This window comes from Dipodomys ordii, unplaced genomic scaffold (assembly GCF_000151885.1).
Source record: "Dipodomys ordii isolate 6190 unplaced genomic scaffold, Dord_2.0 Scaffold20, whole genome shotgun sequence".
NCBI classification, from domain to species: Eukaryota; Metazoa; Chordata; class Mammalia; order Rodentia; family Heteromyidae; genus Dipodomys; species Dipodomys ordii.
Genome location: NW_012267236.1, coordinates 19,544,572 through 19,565,517, shown reverse-complemented (window position 1 = coordinate 19,565,517; position 20,946 = coordinate 19,544,572). Strand labels below are relative to the sequence as shown.

General features: G+C 47.9%; 1 protein-coding gene across 1 annotated transcript in view; it reads left to right on the top strand.

Annotated features, from left to right (window-relative positions):
* Positions 1 to 19,485, top strand: part of Trib2 (tribbles pseudokinase 2) — a 23,836-nt gene extending 4,351 nt beyond the window's left edge. Inside the window, exons 2-3 of the mRNA XM_013013692.1 lie at positions 1,554 to 1,846; positions 17,057 to 19,485. Coding sequence (XP_012869146.1) covers positions 1,554 to 1,846; positions 17,057 to 17,525 — 762 coding nt within the window. The 3' untranslated portion in view covers positions 17,526 to 19,485. The remainder of the gene's footprint in view (positions 1 to 1,553; positions 1,847 to 17,056) is intronic.
* The last annotated feature ends 1,461 nt before the right edge of the window (positions 19,486 to 20,946 follow it).

The window sequence follows — 20,946 nt, the reverse complement described above, 5'->3', positions numbered from 1 at the left end:
GTGGTAGAGCGCTAGCCTTGAGCTGAAGAGCTGAGGGACAGCTCCCAGGCCCAGAGTTCAGGCCCCCATGACCGGACCAAAAATTTAAAAAAAAAAAAAAAGGTTTGTGATTCCAATCCCCCCCTCCCCCTCATAAGCCACAGACAGATGATGATATGGCCTTGCTGACACAAAATGACTTGGGAAGCTCAGTGTTTGAGAGCCGCTGCTCACTCCTCTAATCCAACTACTCAGGAAGCTAAGATCTGAGGATCAGGGTTTGAAACCAGCCCAAGCAGGAAAGTGTGAGACTGTTACTGCCACTTATCCAGAAAGTTGAGCTGCAGCTCTGGTAGTGTGCCAGCCTTTAGTGAAAAAGCATCCAGGCCTCCAGTTCAAGTCCCAGTACCATCATTAGAGAGTGAGAGAAGATGGGGGCAGGCACATTTCTATTATGTCTGCTTTTTGCTATTTAACCAAGCCTCTCATATACCTTCTCCCTCACCTTCCTCCCTCCCTCCATCCCTCCCTCCCTCCCTCCCTCCTTCCTTCCTTCCTTCCTTCTTTCCTTCCTCCCTCCCTCCCTCCCTCCTTCCTCCCTCCCTTCCTTCGTCCCTCTGTCCCTCCCTCCCTCCGTCCTTCCCTCCCTCCTTTTCTTTTTTAAGACAGAGTCTTTCTATGTAGCACAGGTTCCTGCCTCTGCCTTTGCTTCCAGAGTATCAAGTGCCAGGATTATAGGGGTGAGCCACCATGCTCAGCTAACTGCAAGCACTAGTATTCCTAAATCATGAATGAAAGCTTTCCTTTTCCAACCTTGAGATTTCTCTGTACTGTTCATTTCTCTTAGGTTTGTTCCAAAGATATTGATGATACATTTCTTTTTAGGCAGCAGCGAGGTGGCATTTCACAGGCTAATTCTGATTCATAGGAAATTATTGCATAACTGTTTCATTGAGTTAGATATGTGTGGAGAGAAGAAAGCAGCCAGCCTACCGAAACAGGGACCACAGTCTGAGAAGGCTTCAGTTTTGTTCCTAGCTCTGCCACCAGGGGGCAGGAGTTAGAGTTGTTTCTCTGTGCCTCAGTTTCCACATCTGTAAGATGAACATATTAAATGTAGGGAACCCTTAGGCAGAGAATAGACACTAAATGTGAGTTTCTAGTATGTTCTATAATGTCTTATTCAGGTGCATTTTTGTTCTTTATGTTTTCTGAAAGTAAATCAGATGTTACCTGTGTCATCTAATTTAGCCTTTGGTTTTTCTATAATAAGGCAATTAGGCTAGAGGAAGAACAATACAACTTATCCTGTGTATATTACCTTCAGTTTCTCCCAGAATGCATTGAGCCACGTTTTATTACTGTGTTATACACAGGAAGATTGGGTGACTCAGAAAGGTTCAGACACTTTTGATACTGCACAGCTGGTAGCAGCCATGGTTGTCATGTTTCTTATCTATGTGCAGAATGCTGTCTGTCACCTGAGAAGCCCAAGCCTGCGGGGAGGGGTCGGCCTCCTCTGATTTCGTGTGTAGGGGGAGTGTCTGACTCGGGTTTTGTTCATCCTGTCCTAGGTATTTGAGATCAGCTGCTACCAGGAATCTCTGGCCCCGTGCTTTTGCCTGTCTGCCCATAGCAACATCAACCAAATCACCGAAATCCTCCTGGGGGAGACCAAAGCTTACGTGTTCTTTGAGCGGAGCTATGGAGATATGCACTCTTTCGTGCGCACCTGCAAGAAGTTGAGGGAAGAGGAGGCGGCCAGACTGTTCTACCAGATCGCCTCAGCCGTGGCCCACTGCCATGATGGCGGCCTGGTGCTGCGAGACCTCAAGCTGCGGAAATTCATCTTTAAGGATGAGGAGAGGTAAGTGAGGCTTAGCCTGGACTGACACAGGTCCTAGTCTATCCTGGAAAAGGCTGTAGTTACCCTTGTGGGCTGCCTGTTGTCCAGCTGCGGGGCAAGATGCTAAGGAGGACAAACAAGAGACTACTGAAGGACTAAGATGCCCTTGGAAAGCAAGCAAGCATGGCGCTTACGTGCCAAGTCCAAGGGACAGTGCTGAGCTAGGCTGTGGTTTGATGTGATCTCTGAAGGTGATTGCCAACTGCTGTGGCAAGTTGCATACTGAGAATGGAAGGACTTTGAAGACCGTATGCCATTTGAACCCTCATTGCCTACAACCACGTGTTTATCACTTATTCATCTCTTCCATAGCCGCTTCCTAGGCATGTATTATGTATGAATGAATCACAGTTTTCTGGTCTGGGAGTATTGAGATGAATTAGATAGTGGCTAGCCCTATGAAGCAGAAGAATTTATGGAATCCAACTGGTTTGGATCTTGTAAAAACTGAGGGTTGGAAGTATTAGTTCTCTATAGGTCTTGAAGGGTGGAAAGTGTTGGACTTGTGTGTGTGTGTGTGTGTGTGTGTGTGCGCGTGCGCACGTGTGCACACACACACAAGCATGCACCCAAGCGAGCATGCTTGCATTGGTTATTTTCAGAATAGGGTCTTGCTGTATACCAAGCCATCCTGGACTATGATCCTCCTTGTGTTTTCCTGTGTGGCGTTCAATGGCAGGTGCATGACACTGTGCCCCGCCATTGCGCTCCCCCTATAGCCTGGATGATAGAGGCATGCCACCACCCCTAGCCACTGAGGTGCAGATTCACAAACATCTATGCCTTGGCTGGCCTGGAACCAAGATGGATCTCCCCAGTCTCCACCTCCCAAGAAAATCGGATCACAGAGTCACGCCACCATTCCCAATTACAGAAAGGATTTATAGGAGAGGATTTAGGCCTAGTGTGGGCAGTACCAGGCTACCATGTGAGGCAGCTTCAGGCAGGAGTGACACTAAAGGAAAGCTGTGGTTCTCTCGGGAAACACTTGCACAAGGTGCTGGATATTTGGGGTCCATGATGGTTCTACCGTGAACTCTTTCCATTCTCCTTTTCACACCTTGCTCTGGGGCCTTGCTTTCTCTTCCATCTGATTTTGCTTGTAGAAATCCATGGAGCCACTTGTTTCCTCTGAAGAATGTGCTGTTTTAGAGGTGTGGGAGCAACAACTTTATACTCATTGCTCATTGTGCTCCAGGAATTATTGAGAAAGCTACAGGTACCTGAGATCCTGGGTTCTCATGGCTGTCCTTAGTGGCCTTATCTGTGAGGTAGAGGATCCAGGGCCAAGGCTTTTCACCAAGACCATCTGGTGATGGGTGAGTGCATCCATTCATTCCCTCACTTTGCACACTTCTGGGTGCCTTCTGTGCACTCACTACAGAACTTTTGCACAGAGCTTTCTGTATACCTCTTCCTTTGTTGCTTCAGCTCAGTGACCTGATAGTTTCAATCTATTGCTCATAGAAACCCAGTGGCCAAATAAGCCAGATAGAGCAATACATGCTTTAAAGACAAAAAAGGAAAAAAAAAAAAGAAAAAAAATCTTTGTGGTTTGAACTAATTAATTATATAATGTCTGGCAAGCATTTGATGATTACTAAGGGAAAATGGCCTGCTGTTACTTAACCCAGATGGAAGAATTTCATGGTTTTTTATAATCCAGCTGCATATACCAGGGGCTTCTGGGCTTCCTGGACTTACAGCTATTGGTCATTTTCCTCTATTTTTGCCCACAGAGGAGGATCATGGGTAATGATCTGACCTTGATTGTATTGTGTTGGCTTTGTTACCAAGGTGAAGAAGATTGTCCGAAGCTTAGAGCATAAGGAGGTACTCCCCTCTTCTGCTCATCAGCTCACCGTCTGCCTTTGGAGCCTGGAGTCTCAAGTCCTTATCTTGGTTTTCTCGTCACAAACCTCTGTGACCTTAAAGCCTTGCATTGGGTCCCCTACCCCACCCTACCCTAGCCTCACCTTCCTCCTTCTTCTGTGGTCCAGATTGGCTCCAAGTTCTTCTCGAATGATAATGTTCAGGCCTGGGCTTCTTTGGGATGCTGACTGAATGTGTATTGCCCTTCAGCAGATTGCTGACAAAGGTGTTGGTCCTTGTCCCTCTGTGTTCTGTCTTCCTTGGAGATTTAATTGCATCTCCTACAAAAATTAATTGGAGGTAATGTTTGTTGACCTCTGGCTACGCTGTTTGTAGTTTAGCTTACTTAATTCTTGCGAAAGTTGGAGACGGGAGGCATAATAGAGGGGTAATGGTGGGCCTCTGAGAACCCTGGGCTGTGAAGCTCAGAGTTGGGAAGTCTCCATTCCACCAAGAATGAATAGGCAGATTCCCTGCTAAGTCAGCTAGACTGTCAAGAAATTCATTCATCTGAAAACTCATTCTCACAGGTGAAATCCATTCACTTGTGAACCTCCAGAACACCAGGCTTTCTCCCACAGGGACCTGCGTGTGTAAACCATTTCCATAAAGAGGAGCATTATTGAGTACTGGGCTGGCATATCCAGGGATAGCACCCTCTAGCAAATATGTAGTTGGGGAGTGAGTGAGAGCAGTGGGGGCTTCCTTGCATCATGAACCATTGGGGCAGGAGTGGATCCCAAGATCCCACGCTTCAGCGACCGACTGCTAGCCATGACCTATACTGCAAGCAATGAAGGGGACAAGTCAGACTTAAAGTCCCTGTCACAGGACTTTTTTCTCCAGACCTCGCTTCTCTTTTCTGAGAAGACACCTAAGAGTGCGAAGCATGAATTGTGGCAAAGCCCAAGTCCTCGACACTCCAGAGCCCCGGGAAGAAATAGCCAGATGTAAGAAGTTCTTAAAGAACGGAGCGCTCTGGTAGGTGTGCAGGTATGTTTGCCACATGACCTGTTGCCACCCTCTCCAGAGAGAAGAGGAAGAAGGAGGGTCAGAAGCCAATGTGAAGGCAGAGCAGTCCACTGGGGCAGACGTGTTAAAGCAGAATCCCTTTGAATTTTCGAGAGAGTTTCCCACCTTGGAAAGAGGACAGGTGGGCGTGTGAGGGAGTCTGGCCATCATCTGTTGCCAGCGTGTCTAAAATTACTTTGGGCCTTTGCGAACAGCCTTGTGGCTTATCTGAGCGCCATGGAGCCTCCGTCAGAGAGATGGAAGAGACCTCTCTGGGTAGTGGGTGGGGATGTGAAGACCTGGCTGGTTCAGGCAGCCAGTCCCAGAGGACAGCAGCCTGGAATGCACTCAGCCCCTCCCACTCCCAGTCGGGAGTGTTTTGTCTCCTAGCCTCACATAAGGCCGAGGTCCCTGCAGACTTGGTCCTTCCAGAACAAAACAAACAAGCATCTGTGTGGGCAGGTCACTTCTGTGTTCAAGGGTGATTGAAATGGGTTCCTTCTAACTGGCAGCAGCTTTTCTTAAGTCACAGCTTTTTGGGAACGGATGGTTACCGTCCAATCAGTAGCCAGTTTTGTTGTGTTTTACAACCTCTTAAGTCCAGATTGGAAAACTTGTGGTCTGTCACACAGAACATAGTTCACCAACGCTCTGCCTACTGGCTGTATGGGGTTAACAGAGCAGAATCCACGGTTTGGCCTGTATTTTGGCCTGCAGATCACAAATGGCCACCTTCCTGAGAGGACAGAGCAAGAAGCCACAGAGCAGGAGTCTTCACATTCCCCCCTGGGTCCAGGCTGCCGGGAGCAATCACCTCTCATTCTGATGGCAAGCTGAAACTGAGATATGTGTCTGCTTTCTAACCCATTGCTTCTTTGAAGAACGCATGAAAGCCGCTTGGCAATACTGCTTCACTGAGCTTGAGGTACCTTGCATACATCAGTCTTCTTTGTCATAACAGTGTGCTTTTGTTCCCTCTGGATCCTGGCTTGATAGATGGAAAAGGGGGTGCAAGGCCCAATAACTGGGCCTCACAAGGTACAGAATAAGATCTGCCTGATAAGTGGACTCTATGCGCCTCACTTGTGAATTGCCCACCCTCTGTACAGCATGCAGGTGACCTCCACAAGTACGTTCTTGGTGGAGCTGTCAGCACCTTAGGTAGCTTTGCAGATATTATATGCAGATGACACTCCAGGACATGTTTAGACCCACTGTCAGTATACCTTCTATTGTGTTGAGTTAGCAATAGCCATATTCTTTTACTTTTTAAAAAAAACAACTTTGATTTAGGGTCAGGATTTAGAGTCTCTCGTTCTACTACTCATTAGCTACCTGCTGGGATGTGTCACTTAATGTTTCTGAGCTGCAAGTTTTCAAGGCAGAAATTACTCATAACATCCCTGTAAGGTGGTTGTGAGCGTGAACTGAGATGATTCTGTAATTCAAGTACAGAGCTGGGCGTCATTAAGTGGCAAATGGCTCTGGAGTCATCATAAAGAAGTACCATTTTTGGTGAGCATTGCCCCAGACTGGGAGAGTTTGTGAGGAATGAAGTCTCTGGTAGCCTTTTCTGTGAAGGGTGGTGTCCTGGTACCTAGGGGATAGGTTTCAGGCCCCAGCCATCTTCCTTTGGTGATAATCACTAAGTTAATGCAAAGAAGGTAACACAGCCTGTGCATTCAAAATTCCTGCAGCAAATCTGTGATGACTGGGTGGGGCTAGCCTGCAAAATGGGGTCCTAAATCTGATGAAAGGCAGTAAGTTTGCCTTACATTCCCCAAAGGGTTTGTCAGTCTGCTCTATCAGCCTCCTGATTGAGGGCCATGTTTCAGGTTAGGCCTTGAGAGACAGCCTGGGTTTGGGAGAAAGGCCCATTACTAGATTTACTATCTGAATTCCAAACCCTGCTCTTGCACTTGTTAGAAAATTGAACCCTGGTAGGTTTCCTAACCTCCATTCCCAGAATGCCTTATATCTAACGTGAAAATAACAGGAAGAACTTCTTCATGAAATCAAAGGTATGCATATGCATAAGCTCAATGCTTGGCCCGTGATCAACCTCAGGAAGTGGTAGCTCTCCTTGACCTTAACCTCTTCCATACCTCGCCTCTCCCACCTCGAATGCTGGTTAATTCTTGGGCTGCCTCAGGAAAGTATTGGAGCATCTTTCCCTGCTTAGTTTGGCCCAGCCGTTTTTCTCTTCTGGGACAAGGCTTCTTGCTCCGCTCCTGCTACACCCCTTAGTGTAGTGTTGATATGTTAAGCACTGAAAAGCCTCATGTGACCTGAGAAACACATACCCCTTCACGTGTTTCTTCTATTTCTTACCACTGCCAAGTAGAAGTCTGTCACTGCTTCTGCAGAGTAGGAGCTGAGACCCAGGGGCAGGAACTCAGGGGGTTTTGTATAATAAGTGCCCCCTGTGACACCACATTCTGTAGGGAGGTCTTCCCCCCACCCCATAAATGTCAAGGTTTTCCTTTTGTCTGGCTCTTTCTTTAGATCTTCAGATTACTCCTGTCTCCAGTGAGGTTTCAATATCAACCAGAGCGCCAGTGGCTGGTACAGGAGCTCCAGGTACCAGACCCGGCTTGCCTTTCATTCATAGCTATACATCTTTCTTGTCAAGTTCTAGGTGCGTGAGGCTGTACTGATCCTTTGTCACAGTTGCTCCCTCCATGCTTCTGTGTGGTGAGTAAGTGTCCCTCTCTTCTGGCATCCTTGCCTGGGTAGTATCTTGTCCGCTGCTCTGTTTTGATAGTTCATGTGTACATCTCTGGCCTGTCCCTGTCCCCTGCCTCTGCTGGCCTAGGAGTTTCCTGGAGACAGAGGTTGGATCTCATTCACTATGTGTCAATCGTGATGGGCATGGGCATTGCCTTTTAATTAATGGAGATTCCCTTTTTTGGGCAAGAGCTGCTCTGGCTGGAGGCAGATGACAGGATGAGAGAGGCAGGGATAAATAGAGATCATTCAAATGTAGGTCGTTGCCTGGAATTGGAGCCCAGAAAACTTAGGAATCCCCATGGAGACACCTTTGCAAAGAGCTATTTTCAAAGTTGCTCATCAAGTGAGAAATTAACCCATCACTGCCATTTTGATTAAGTGATTTATACCAAAGTGACATCGATTTAAGACTTTGTTTTAGGTGTTTAGATGCATCTATACTTTTTTTTAAGGCTAATTACTGTTAGAGAAGGCCAGTCTTCTCCAAGGTTCTATGATTAAAAATGCATGAAATTGTGGGTACTCTGGAGTAGGATTTCTGGCTGGACTGTTTACCACATGTCAATTACTTGAAACTTGCTTGTCTGGGGCTCTAGACAAACCAAGAGGACACGGGGGAAGAATTTTGATTCTTCTACTTGTCTGTATGATCTCAGCCTCCTCCTCACAGGTTAGAAATAACCTATGTGAATTTCCCACTGCTATGCTTGGTGCATTGCAAGTCCTGAGAACAAAGCTGCCACGGCTGCTTTTGATGATTGCTGGATTTGCGCCTCATAACCTAACAACTCGTAGGCACGTATTTGTTCATGCAGGGAGTGTTTATCTAGCACCTGTTATGCACAGCACTATGAGATGGCAGAGACACTGCAGTGCTAAATGAGACAGAAATGACTCTCACAGACCCCCCTCCCCATGTCAAGTAAGTAATATCTAGGCCTACCACTATGCACAGACTAACTGCATGCTTTAAATTACCTAATTAACTTCCATTTAGTGACTGCTTAAATTATTCCATTTAAACCCAGTGAGAAAGGAAGGGATCCTCATTACCACTGGCTTACAGATGAAGAAATTGAGGCCCAGAGTTTTAACATCCAGCACTAGATTGGCTGCCGATACAAATCTGCAGGTAAAAGTCCGGTAAAAGATCGCAATTATCAGAAGACATGTTCCCATGCAGTTATGCAAGGAGTATGCACCCAGAGGGCCAGCTCCCTGAACATTGTGAGAAGGGAACTTCTCGTTTTCTGAGGCACGTGAGCACAGAACCACCGGTGAATCCACCCCCTGGGCAGCCCTCCCTCCCCTCCCTGTTGCTTCATCTATGTAATGGGTTTTGCTGCTTTCGTGGAACTGTAGGGTGGAGTCCATTTGTCTTTGCAGGCTCCATGCCTTACACGGGTCTTAGTATTACAGGTACTTAGAGAATGAGTGACAATGGATAAAACGCATGTATGAATATATAGACTCTCAGTTGGAGTTGGTTCTTTCTCCAGCACTCTTAGGAGTTTCTCTAAGTGACAGAACAGAGAGCAGCTTGTGTGAAACTTTTTTGGGTTCTGTTAGTAGAGTCAGGCCAAAGAGTCCTGATCCCCAGAGGAATGGAGGGGGACTATGATATGGGAGTCATGCTATCTCGCATTAACTTTCTGCATGCTGGTAGCGGTGGTAGATGTTGGAGAGCTCCTGCCACTGGACTGGATGAGGCAGTGGATAGTTGTGTCCCAGTTCATCAGGAGAGGGGAGATCGGGGAGTGTGATCATGCCTCGTATGGGTGTTGGGCACCTGTGAGTGGCCTTGGTCAGAGACTATAGAAGGAAAGGGAAGGGCCCAGAAGGCCAGCTGAGGCAAGAGGCAGGCAGGAAGGAGACACTAAGGTGAGCGAAGCCAAGAGACAGGAAGGAAGGAAGTGCTGAGAAGGAGCAGTGAAGCCAACAAGAAAAACATCCTGACCTTGAACTTGACCCGAAACCTAGAAGGAGCCACTGATGGTTTTTTTCTGGAGAGCAGAGACAGAGTTAGGTTGGTGATTCTGGAAATAAATGTGTATCACCCTTGTGATACAAGTGGGAACTGGATTTGATTCCAGCATGATGGGACTTAAACGGGGCTTTGACATCCTTCAGTTGGGGTGACGAGGAAGAGAGTGAGACATCCTTTAGCTTTACAATAGGAAGAAATCTACCAGGAGAGGAAGGTCCTTAGCAATAGCAGAGCCAAGAGCTGACCAGGTGTTTTGGTTCCTGGTGGGCTCAGAATGTGTCTAAGTTTGTGCAGGAGTCCCGCCTTCAGGTTTCCTGTCATCTGATCTGACCTGGGGAATGTACAGATACATGTGTACTCATGGTACCCAGCACTGGGGCCTGAAGGAACCCATTTTTCCATTCTGAACTCCATTTCAGGCTGAGTAGTGAACAGCAGCACTTCTGGGTTTCTTCTTCCAGGACTGAATGTGGGAAAGCATTGCTGAGAGGCCAATCAACAGATCTGGGGAGGAGGGGTCCTCGGGGGGCCTCTTGCAGGCACGGGGAGCAGGTGGTGAATGGAGTATTGATGAGGATTACGATCGGCACAGATGATCCTTTCTCCTTGCTTGGGTTTCCCCCTCTGTTGCTGTGGCAACGGAAGTCAGGAAGTCCTGAAGTCTACAGACTGCACTTGCAGCACTCCTCCTGGGGAGTGGGATGGCTTCACCTGTTGGTCCAGTGGCCTTCGTGTGTCCAGTGCATCCACCGTGCGGGAGCTCCGTTGTCTCTGAGCAGATGGTGCTGTAGAAAATACCAGTGTGTTGGACCCAGGTTGGGTTTTTCATTCCACTTGTGCTGTTTCCTGGCAAGGCCTTCATTTTCTGATCTATGGGAGCGAGGGGTGGGGGAGGGTGGGTCTTGTGGGTCTGCTTCTCGTGTAAAACCAGCCAGCATCCAGCCTCCCTCCTTACATCTGTCTCCCTCTACCCTTCAGTGTATTCTTGACTGATTACCAACTATCTCCCAGCTCCCTTGAAAAACACGGGGCTGGGCGGTGGCGGGGGGGGGGCAGGCTGGGAATATGTCTCAGTGGTAGAGTGCTTGCTTAGCATGCATGAAACCCTGGATTCGATTCCTCAGTACCACATAAGCAGAAAAAGCTGGAAGTGACACTGTGGATCAAGTGGTAGAGTGCTAGCCTTGAGCAAAAGAAGCTCGGGGACAGTGCCCAGGCCCTGATTTCAAGCCCCAGGATTGGCAAAACAAAACAAAAACCACAGGGCCTGGAGGAGAGGTGGCTCTCACAGGTGACTTGTTGAGAAGATCAACACTCATATGAAACTGAGGATCAAAGTAGGTGCAGTGTCATGACCCATCTGGGTCCAGTGGAGGTTGTGGGTCTATTTGGTGGTGGTGGTTTCTTCCCAGGTATCCTCTAGCTTAGCTTGCTTGGCCACCAAGGGCATATTTCCAGGAACAGAGAGAGCAAGGCCACACCTGACTGATTTGCCTTTGTCCTTGACCCTTAGCCTGCCTGGATGTCAGGCCTAGAGAGCCTTCAATGACCTCAGGCCACTGGACTTCCCGTCCCTGCCCTGCCCACTTTGTCTGGCTGAACTCCCAGCTCAGCCCTACCCAGGTCCACCCTTTTCTGGTTTTTTTCCTGCCAAGAGCCTGGGGTAATACAGAAAGGTTTTAAAGCCTGGTTCATGGTGGATGCTGTTTTTTGCTGCTGTGGATGGAGCAGGGAGGTTGGATGTAAAAACAGATTTGTTTCTCAGCTTGGTGCTTGCTTGCAAGACAGCTGTGGACCTGTCACACATCTGCTCTCTGTGCCTCAATTTCTTTTTCTAGTATGTGGGAACACCCCAGCAAACCTGTGTATGTGGCAGATCATATATCTCCATCTATGTAAACCCCACCCTTTGAAAGCCTTTGTCTGACGGTAAAGTATTTCTGTGGCCAGGAAGTATTTGGAGAAGGCAGTGGGGTTAGAATTCTCCTGACATCGATTTTGCTGTCCACATTTTTAGTGAGTTTAGGATGTTAACTGTCTGGACATTGGTTTCTTAATACATTAGAGAGTATGTTTATATATTCATCCTTATCTTTCACTTTTTTATGAGTGGTGGGGGAAGGAAGGCTGTAAGAGTACATACTATGTGGAGAGTTCTTAATACATAGTTACCTGCTGTTGTGAAGAGATTTTTTTTTTCAAATAAGAAAATGTTGATTGTGATCATCAATATGCCCTATATGAAGTGTTTTCTTATGACAGCTTAAGATGAAAGATAATGTTAAAGTCTGGGATTTGGAAGTGGGAAGAGCCCTGTTTATACCCTGTAACTATTCCTTCTTCTTTTGTGGAAGTAAAACAGCCAGGAGAGACAGTGGTCACACTGCCGGTTCCATGTAGTGGCGGTTGGCACTCCTGAGCCTGTGCTGGGCTTGGATGGAGGGAACCGGGGCTACAGGGGTGCCTTAGGTTTCTCCAAAGGAGCCTGGAGGTGATCTACATCTGCTGGTTCTGGCGTCTTCACTGGCAGTGAGATCCAGCAACAGAGACCTGGCACCAGGCTGCCCGGCATTGAGAACACAGGCTGCCCACGTGGGAGCTGTGTTCATTCAGCAGGTCGAAAGCAAGGCAGGCTGTTCCTCTCCTACGCCAGGGACAGCCTGCAAGAGACATGCAGGGATCTGGCTTCTCTGGCCAAACCACCTGCCCTGGGCTCCTGCCTCCCTCATGCAGAGATGTCATGCCTGCCATTTATAGCCATTTCACCACCACAATCACTCCCTCCCCGCTCAGGTCACGCCGGGGTAGCTTTCTTCTCCATCTTCAGTCCAGAACACACATCCTGGTGAGCTGGGTTGGGACAAGATGAGATATAGGGCTGAGCTGGGCACACAGCCAGGAGAAACATCTCAGGCTGAGGGAGGTACGATGGGAAGGTCCGACGAAGGGGGTGAGGTCCCAGATCACTTCTACTTCCCCTTGCCTGGGCCTCTGCGTTTGATGTAGCATCCTCTGTCCCTCCCTGCTCCCCACTTCCACCTCCACCCTGCATGCCTTGACTGCTGGGGCTGAGGGATGGAGCCTCATTTTTAACCATGGGATCAGTATACTTGCCTCACTTTTTGCTGGGTTTTCACAGCGATTGTCTCGTACCTTTTTCATTCAATCCTCACAAAAACAAGAGGATGAGAGACACCTTGCATGTCTTGAGCGCTATCCCCACAGTCTTAAGAGCAGCTTGAGGAGTCAGTACTCCATGACTATATGCCCCATGCATGAATGATGAATGGGACGTTTGAAGGACTAGGAGGACCACAAGCGATGCCCTGGATTTTCATGGAAAACGCACACTCCCCAGGTTGGAAAGACTGAAAAAGAGTAACAGTATTAAGACTGTTGGTGCATTTCCACTCCTTTTGCCACCTACATCACATCCTGCCCCCCAAGGCCCTCCCCATGTGCATTCCTGGCAGCCCAGTCCCCAAAGGGAGAGAGCCCAGAACTGTAAAACAGCCTCCCTGCAGTTGCACAGCAAATCTTCAGGCACTAGAGTTGGACATCCACCTGTGTGGCTGACTTCTTAGCTACTCCACGTGCTTTGCATCCTGGAAGGCCAGTGATTAAAGACAGAACCCAGGGCCTTGCCTCTGAGTGACGTAAACAAGTACAGGAGGCCAGGTCAGAAGAAAGCCTGTGAGCGCTGCCTTTTCTCTTTGTCCTCTCCCTGATTTCTTTGACCCTCTCCCCTGACCTGCATGGAATGCTTGGAAGTAAAGAACTGGGTCCTCCCCCACGCTGGTTCTCTCCAACCAACCTGCACAGGTACTGCTCCATGGATGGATTTTCATCCACCGAATGTCCCAGATGTCATCAGCTCCATCTGCTGCATGGGCAGGAGCTGGGGCAGCCAGGAGGGGGTCAGCAGCCCTCCCTGGTCAGCCTTTTCCACACTATCAACTTGCTTTACCTCTGTGGCTCTTCGTCCACACCAGGACTCCTGTGCCTATTATGAAATTTTATCTCATATGTTGAGAGAGAATACACATGTAAGCACTTGGCAAGAGTCGGGTAGGTTGATGGCCTAGTACCCTTGGTAACGTCGTGATTTTTAAAGCCAACTTGAACTCTGGGCTGACTTGAGCATGCGCTTTTTCCCTGATCTGGCCTGGTCCCCAGGATGCTACAGCAGTGCATCCCAAACTCCGTGAGACAAGGCTACCCCAGTGGATGGCAAAGTGCTGCTAAATCAGCCCAGGAGCAACCCAGCTAAGTAGCATTAGGCATTGTCTTTTTATTTCATTCTTGAATTATTTAGGTAGCTGCATATCTTCTCAGCCCTCTCTAGAGAGAGGCGACCTCTAGCTGAGGGACAATAATGGATATATTCTGAGACCCTCATCCCATGTAGAATAAAAGCCTCTAGAACGAGGGGGGTCACGCTTTTTATGAGGACACACTGCTGCCTGCTGGGGCAGAGGGTAGAGGAGAGAGTCACAATGTGCAGGTGTGAACTCAGAGAGAATCTACAAGAACAAGGCAGCAGATTTGCCTTAGCATGAAGAGCTGGAGGTGGGAGCTTTGTCCCTGATCAAACCAGGGACAAGTCTAGTTCCTGCAATTCCATGTAACTCCCTCCTCCCCTGACAGTGTCTTGAGTATTATGGTTTACCAAGTCTGTCCTCCATCCATCTCTGTCTTCATTTCCATGTACCCTCGGCCAGGTGGACAGAACAGGGGTCATTGATCCTATGAGATCAGCCCAGCAAAGCCCTAAGAGTTGACATGCAACTGTCCCTTAGCTTCTTGAGCATCTGCCCAGTACCAGGTGTGTTATACCAGTGATGCAAGGGATTGCTCTCTGAATCCCAAGTGGCCCGCTCACCTACCCACACACTCCTGGACGTGTGAAAGAAGGCATCACATGGAGTAACCACAGTCTGTTATAGAGCCTGGATGCTGAACACTCAGGAACAGTGGACGGCGTTTGGGGGGTCTGACCATGGCGCTCTGGTCCTGCTTTGCATGGGATGCCTGGACAGGGTCTTCCTGATCCTGTGAGCTTTGTAGAGCTGAGGAAGGGCATTCCACACAGTGGGATGACATAGGCGGAGATCACCAGAGGGATGGCAGCCAGCCTTCCAGCAGCAGCAAAGGGACTAGCATGGAGGAAGGAGTAGTGGGGATTGGACAAATTTGGGGGTCAGCTTCAAGCCAAGGTGAGGCCATTGGCCTGCCTTATGGATGGGCCGAGACAGCCCTGTAGGGCTTCGGCAGCGAACCCAGACCCCAACCTGAGCTCCCCAATTCTAGGACTGGCCTTTTCCATGCAGGCTGATTGCCCCAGCTCATATGGTTAGAACAGTTAGGATTTCTACCCCTCCCGTGGTTATAATCTTCCCAGAGCAATTAGGCTGCCCAGGGAAGAAGGACTCTGGGGTGAGGAGTCTGGTTCACTCATAGAGCCAGGTGTGGGGGTCATCCTGTCTTTCCCCTCCCCTCAGCCCTCGGCTTCCGTGGACTCGGCTCTGTCCATCCATCTTGGAACAGCTGGCCAGGCTGATGGGTGAGTGCCCCCGGCCACCTTAGATTAGAGGAAGCAAGGGAAAGAAAGATTGGTTTTTAATCAGCTCAATTCCAGATTAGCACAGCTAGATCCTTCCTATTTTTGTTGAGCATTAAGCTCCAGGAGCAGGAGGAGAAGGTGTACTCTCCCAATTACAATGGAATATGGGATGAGCAAAAGGAAGAGGAAAAGACCTGTGGTGGTGAATTTTACAAATGGTTAAGATGAATTATAAGCACACCAAAACTTTTTTAAAAACTGCCTTCCGGGTGACATTGTCTAAAAAGAAATGTACTTCTTCCCTGACTTATGTAACTGTACCCCCTCAGTACATTACCTTTGTAATAACAACAAAAAAAATTGAACAAACAAACAAGCTGCCTTCCCCAGGGTACTTTTGTAAAGCTGAGAACCGGAGGTTCTGGGTGGCTTAGAACTCTGCACACAGAGCTGTGAGAGATGGTGCCTAGCCTGGAAACCACCCTGCTGAAGGGCCTAGCCCTCTCCTAGCTGTTTCCCCCTCTCTGGTGGAAACAAGTCCAGAGCAAGAGCACTCCTTGCTTTTCAGAGTTCCTGTCCTCTTCCCACAAGCTGCTGGAGTCAGTGTCACATTTCACCAGACCTGTGGCTAGCGAGTTGTTTTGGGTGTCTCGCACACTTTGGGACTCTGTCACTGGCTGTGACACCTGGCAGGAGGGCAGACAGCGCAAGATGGATTTGGGTCAAAGCTCTGACTTAGGGAGCACAGTGGCTGGTGTGTTTTTCCCATTCTTAAGCTCCATAAGCATGCAGGGTCCAGCAGGGTGGAGCCCCGGATGTGGACCCCTGAGCTGAAGGGGAAAAGCAATGTGAGCCCTGAGGGCCTTATGGGTGCTATCTGTATCCTGTCCATCTGTCCACCCCTTGCAGCCCTGATAGCAGACCTTTGTGGGTGTGATGGATGCAGAGTTCGTGGGGCCTGAGGGATTGAGAGCTAGCAGCTAGTGTGATGGTCGATGGCGCCCCTTCGGTTACCTTCAAGTTCAATGGCATTTCAGTCCTCAGCTTCTCCTACACCAAATTATGTATGCTGAATAGAAGAAGTCAACTCATTTCCTAAGGAATTTACCCAGCAGGACTTCATGTATGTCATACCCCATGGTGTTGTGGGGCCCTCTTGCTGGGTTGACGATGAATGCCAGGAGCCTCAGAGTTCAGTTCTTCCTCTCTGTTACTCAGCATATTCAGGGAAAACATCCACATTCTTGGTGGTAATCATCTTGTCTTCAAATGGGAGGAGGAACATTGAGGACAGGGTGAATGGTTTGAGCTGGACCATGCTGTGGGTTTCCCCGTTGGTTAGATCTGAGTTCAAGGCCAAGGGGCAGTAGCTCACATTTGCAATCCCAGTGAACTTGGTAGGTAGAAATGTAGAGGATCCAGGTTTGAGGTCAGCTTGGGCAAATAACTAATCAAGATGCCATCTCAGCAAATAAGGTGGGTGTGGTGGTTCACATCTATAATTGCAGCCACTGGTAAGGTAATATAAACCATTCGAGATCCTATGTAAAAAAAGAAAAGACCTAAAGCAAAAAAGGGCTGGGATCATGGCTCAAGTGACAAGTGTAAGGCCCTGAGTTCAAACCCCAGACTCTGAAAAATAAGTCAATAAATGGTGATTAAAAATGCATCTGAGTTTAAATGCTGTAGGACCCATCATTATGTAAGCTGGACTAACTCTTGTTCCTTCATCAGGTCATATTAATGGTTTAGCTGGTAATGATTTGATCGAGTTCCCTGTTAGATTGTCAGGCTTTCCGAAAAGGCCCCTGAAGTCCCGGGTCCCCTGGGCATCTAGCTCTGTCTCTGAAAGACGCAAGGTGCTCAAGGAATCATGGTCCATCTTGGTCCAGTGAATGAATGAGTGAGTGAATGAAGGTGGACGTGAGTGAGGACTCTGGTTACAATGGAAGGACGGTCTTCCACCTCTCGAGAGTTCACACCTTCCATCTTGTGGTCTTCCCTGCAGGACTCGGGTCAAGCTGGAGAGCCTGGAAGATGCCTACATTCTCCGGGGAGATGACGACTTGCTGTCTGACAAGCATGGCTGTCCTGCCTATGTCAGCCCAGAGATCTTGAACACCACTGGCAGCTACTCAGGCAAGGCGGCGGACGTGTGGAGCCTGGGCGTGATGCTCTACACCATGTTGGTGGGGCGTTACCCTTTCCATGACATTGAGCCCAGCTCCCTCTTCAGCAAGATCCGCCGTGGCCAGTTCAACATTCCAGAGACTCTGTCGCCCAAGGCCAAGTGCCTCATCCGAAGCATCCTGCGACGGGAGCCCTCCGAGCGACTGACCTCGCAGGAAATTCTGGGCCACCCTTGGTTTTCTACAGATTTTAGCGTCTCAAATTCGGGATACGGTGCTAAGGAAGTGTCTGACCAGCTAGTGCCAGATGTGAACATGGAGGAGAACTTGGACCCTTTCTTTAACTGAGCTCATGTGGTCCATGGAGACTTGGCAGGTACCAGGAGTGAGAGAGGGCCCCACAAAGGAGTTCTTCCGGGGACACCAATGGCCTGGCTGGGCAGCCAGCCAGCCAGCCAGCCAGACACTCGCACTCATACGTTTCTTGGTTCCGAAGAGGAAAACTTTGAAGTTGCTGATTAAACATGTAGCATTGGGGCGAGAGATGTCATGGGGCAGGGGCTGGAGTCGGGTGGGTGGAAGCCCCGGTTGTAGCCTGGGAGACTCCCCCTCCTGCCCTTTACCAGTTGGGCCCCTCCCACCGACCCCACTTTTCATTTTGTTCAGATAGTTGCAGATCTTGATAGAATTCAAAACTCTCTGCCTCAAAGACACATCTTGGCATTGCACTGTTAGCATTTAACTTTCGTTATGATTCAGGGAAGGAACAATTGGCTGAGGATTTTTGTTTCGTTTCGTTTCGTTCGTTTGTTTTTGAAACAAGCCAACCACCTATGCGGTAGATAATTTCACTAGAAAATAATCGGAAAATAATTCGGTGCACACAGACTGATCGGCAACCTGGGTGCTAAATTAAAACAAAACAGAAGTTCAGTTGGTGTCTCTTAATCTCCCTCTTCAACTCATTTCTTCGAAATAAACGATTCACTATCCTGGTTAGGAAATGGCATGCGAGTGCTTTCTCCCTACAGGACACAACTCTGTACTAGTCACAGACTGTTCTGTTTGATTTCAGTTGGTTTGTGGCAGGAAGCTATTAGAAGTCGAACTTCGAGATGCATTACGGTATCATGCCCTAAAGGGGAAGTAGAAGGAGAATTCTAGCTCCTTGTTGACTTTGTTCTTTTGAACGATGAAACTCTCCTCTTGGCTCGCGTGAGAGGAGAGCCGCAGAGGGCAGTGAGCTCCGGGAGTCTGACGCTTTGGGGACATTCTAATCTCAAACTAAACATTTTGTCTTTGTTTTATAGGAAACTAGTGAAACCAGGCAGGTTGTCCCACATGTATAAAATACAGGGCAGCTATTTAGTTTTCTTTAACGAAGAATGATCCTTTGGCTTGGAAGGCCCTCTGGTTAGGACAGAAAAAGCGGGAAGGATAATAAGCTGAAAGCTAGGGTGATATAAATACACAAACAGTTATCTATATCCCAATACGCACCTTTGTGTTTTCAAGAACTCTTCTATTTATTAAGGAAAATGTCACATTGTGATGTATTAACTATAAGCCAGTACTTCAATTACGGGTCGACTTGGGATGACATGTTACATGCTGTAGTTAACATTTTATAATTTTTCTCCCCTTGTTTGGAGTATTTCTGTCCCTAAAAATAACCTTTTTATTTGGCTTTTCTAGATAGCTTTATTTGATTTCGAGTGGCAAAAATGTTTTTCTTTTTAATTATTATTATTGTTATTATTATTATGGCTTTTTCTATTGCTGTATGATACAGAACTCTTCTGGCATAAATATTTGTGTTTCTAGTACCTCAGTTGTTCGAATTTTACTGCCTGTATATGTTCTGTGAAATGGTCCTGTTTTTTGGGTAGGTATCACGTGGACTCTAGTATGTAAATGTTACTTGAATTTGTGCTTCATTATAGTGCGTGGCATGTATGTGCAGAATCTTGGATGCTTCACCACGCCTGCTTAGTCGGAGTCCCCGTCCCAGGAGGGCAGCTTCCGTATTCATGACCACGAGACAAGGCAACCATGGATTTACCCTGGATTCTATTTTGGTAATGGAAGAGAGAGAGGAGAGAGGGTTTTTACATTCTGAAGATGGTGCTGTGTCAAGAAGGACCTTTCTGTTTCCCTTCCCTCTCCCCCTATTTTTTAAGTACCTGGTAGGAGAAAGATGGGTGATGTGCATGGTGGATCTATGGCCTCTGGTGCTTTGTCCTGTATTTGGTTTAATGTTTTTGTCCTAATCTCTTCAATCAATAAAATTGTGCGTATTTAACTAAAATGCTGGGATCTGGAGAATGATTTTTTTTTTGGCCACCTGGTTTGTGTTTACCAAATGTGAGCCAAGAAGGTCCTATGTTTCCCTCAGCGGTCTCTCCATCATGGTGACCCATGGTCATTATTTATAAACGCAGCCTTTCATAATATTTGGGTATGTGCTGACCAATCTAGATATAATAGCTCACGGATTAACCACCACAACCACCTTAGGAGAGATGAATTACCTCCCAGTTATAGATTAGGGAATTGTGTAGTTTCTACAAGGTAAAACATGAAAGAAAAAAAATCTTTCAGAGGATAGGGTTAGGATAATACCCCACTCTGTTACCCCAAGCTTGTTCAAGTTATGCTATAATGTCAGCACTCAGGGGTTCTCAGGGACTGTGATAATGTATTTCCAGTGCAACTGGAGTTCCCCTAAGACATAAACTTTCCTGCCTTCCACATGGATTTCATGGGAAAAGCAGCATCTGCTACAAACTTCTTGCAAAAGTCCAAGGACATCCAGATGCTAATAACTGGCATCTATTTACCCAGTCGCCCTTATATTTGAGTAGCTCAGAATGGAGGAGCCTGGACTCTCCAAGTGATTGTATCCGTATCCTTCCTGCATCATGTCAACTCAGAGATGCTGGGCATCTGGTCAGGGAGGCAGGAGGATGTGAAGAATGGAAACCTGTCTTCCATGGTGGCCACCCAATCTGTCACGGTCTGTCAGGAAGGGTCTTAGGAAACAAAAGGGATTCAGGTAGTGAGATACAGGCAGAGGGAACCTACTGTCATCAGTAGTGCAGAGTTGATTAGAATTGCCGTATCTGCCAGCGTGTGCATGGGGCTCCATCGAAATCCTCCCAAGACAGATTTGTCATGTACAGGAGGACCAGGCTGTAACAGTCTTAGGCCATTATTTAATCATCTTTTCTCTTTCTTTGTTCCTCTTTATTTTTCTTTTCTTGGGGCTGGTACTGGAGCTGGAACTCAGGACCTCACACTCTTGCTTGGCTTTTTCTGCTCAAAGCTGATGTTCTACCATTTGGGCCACAGTTCTGCTTCCAGAATGTTTCTGGTTAATTGGAGAGCAGAGTCTCATGGACTTTTCTGCTTAGTTCACTTCAAGCCACCATCCTCAGATCACAGACTCCTGAGGAGTTAGGATTATAGGCATGAGCCACTGGGGCATGGCTTAATCCAGTGTTCTAAATTCACACAGATAACATTGCCTCTGTATATCCCCAGCACCTAAGTCAACAATTGTGTGTGACCCAACTCCTGTCACATGAGAGGTGTTTGGTAAGTGCTCATGAATATGTCATTTGTGCCTTCGGGACTCTTTTTTTTTGGCCAGTCCTGGGGCTTGAACTCAGGGCCTGGGTGCTCTCCCTGAGCTTCTCTGTACTCAAGGCGAGCACTCTACCACTTGAGCCACAGCGCCACTTCTGGCTTTTTCTGTATATGTGGTGCT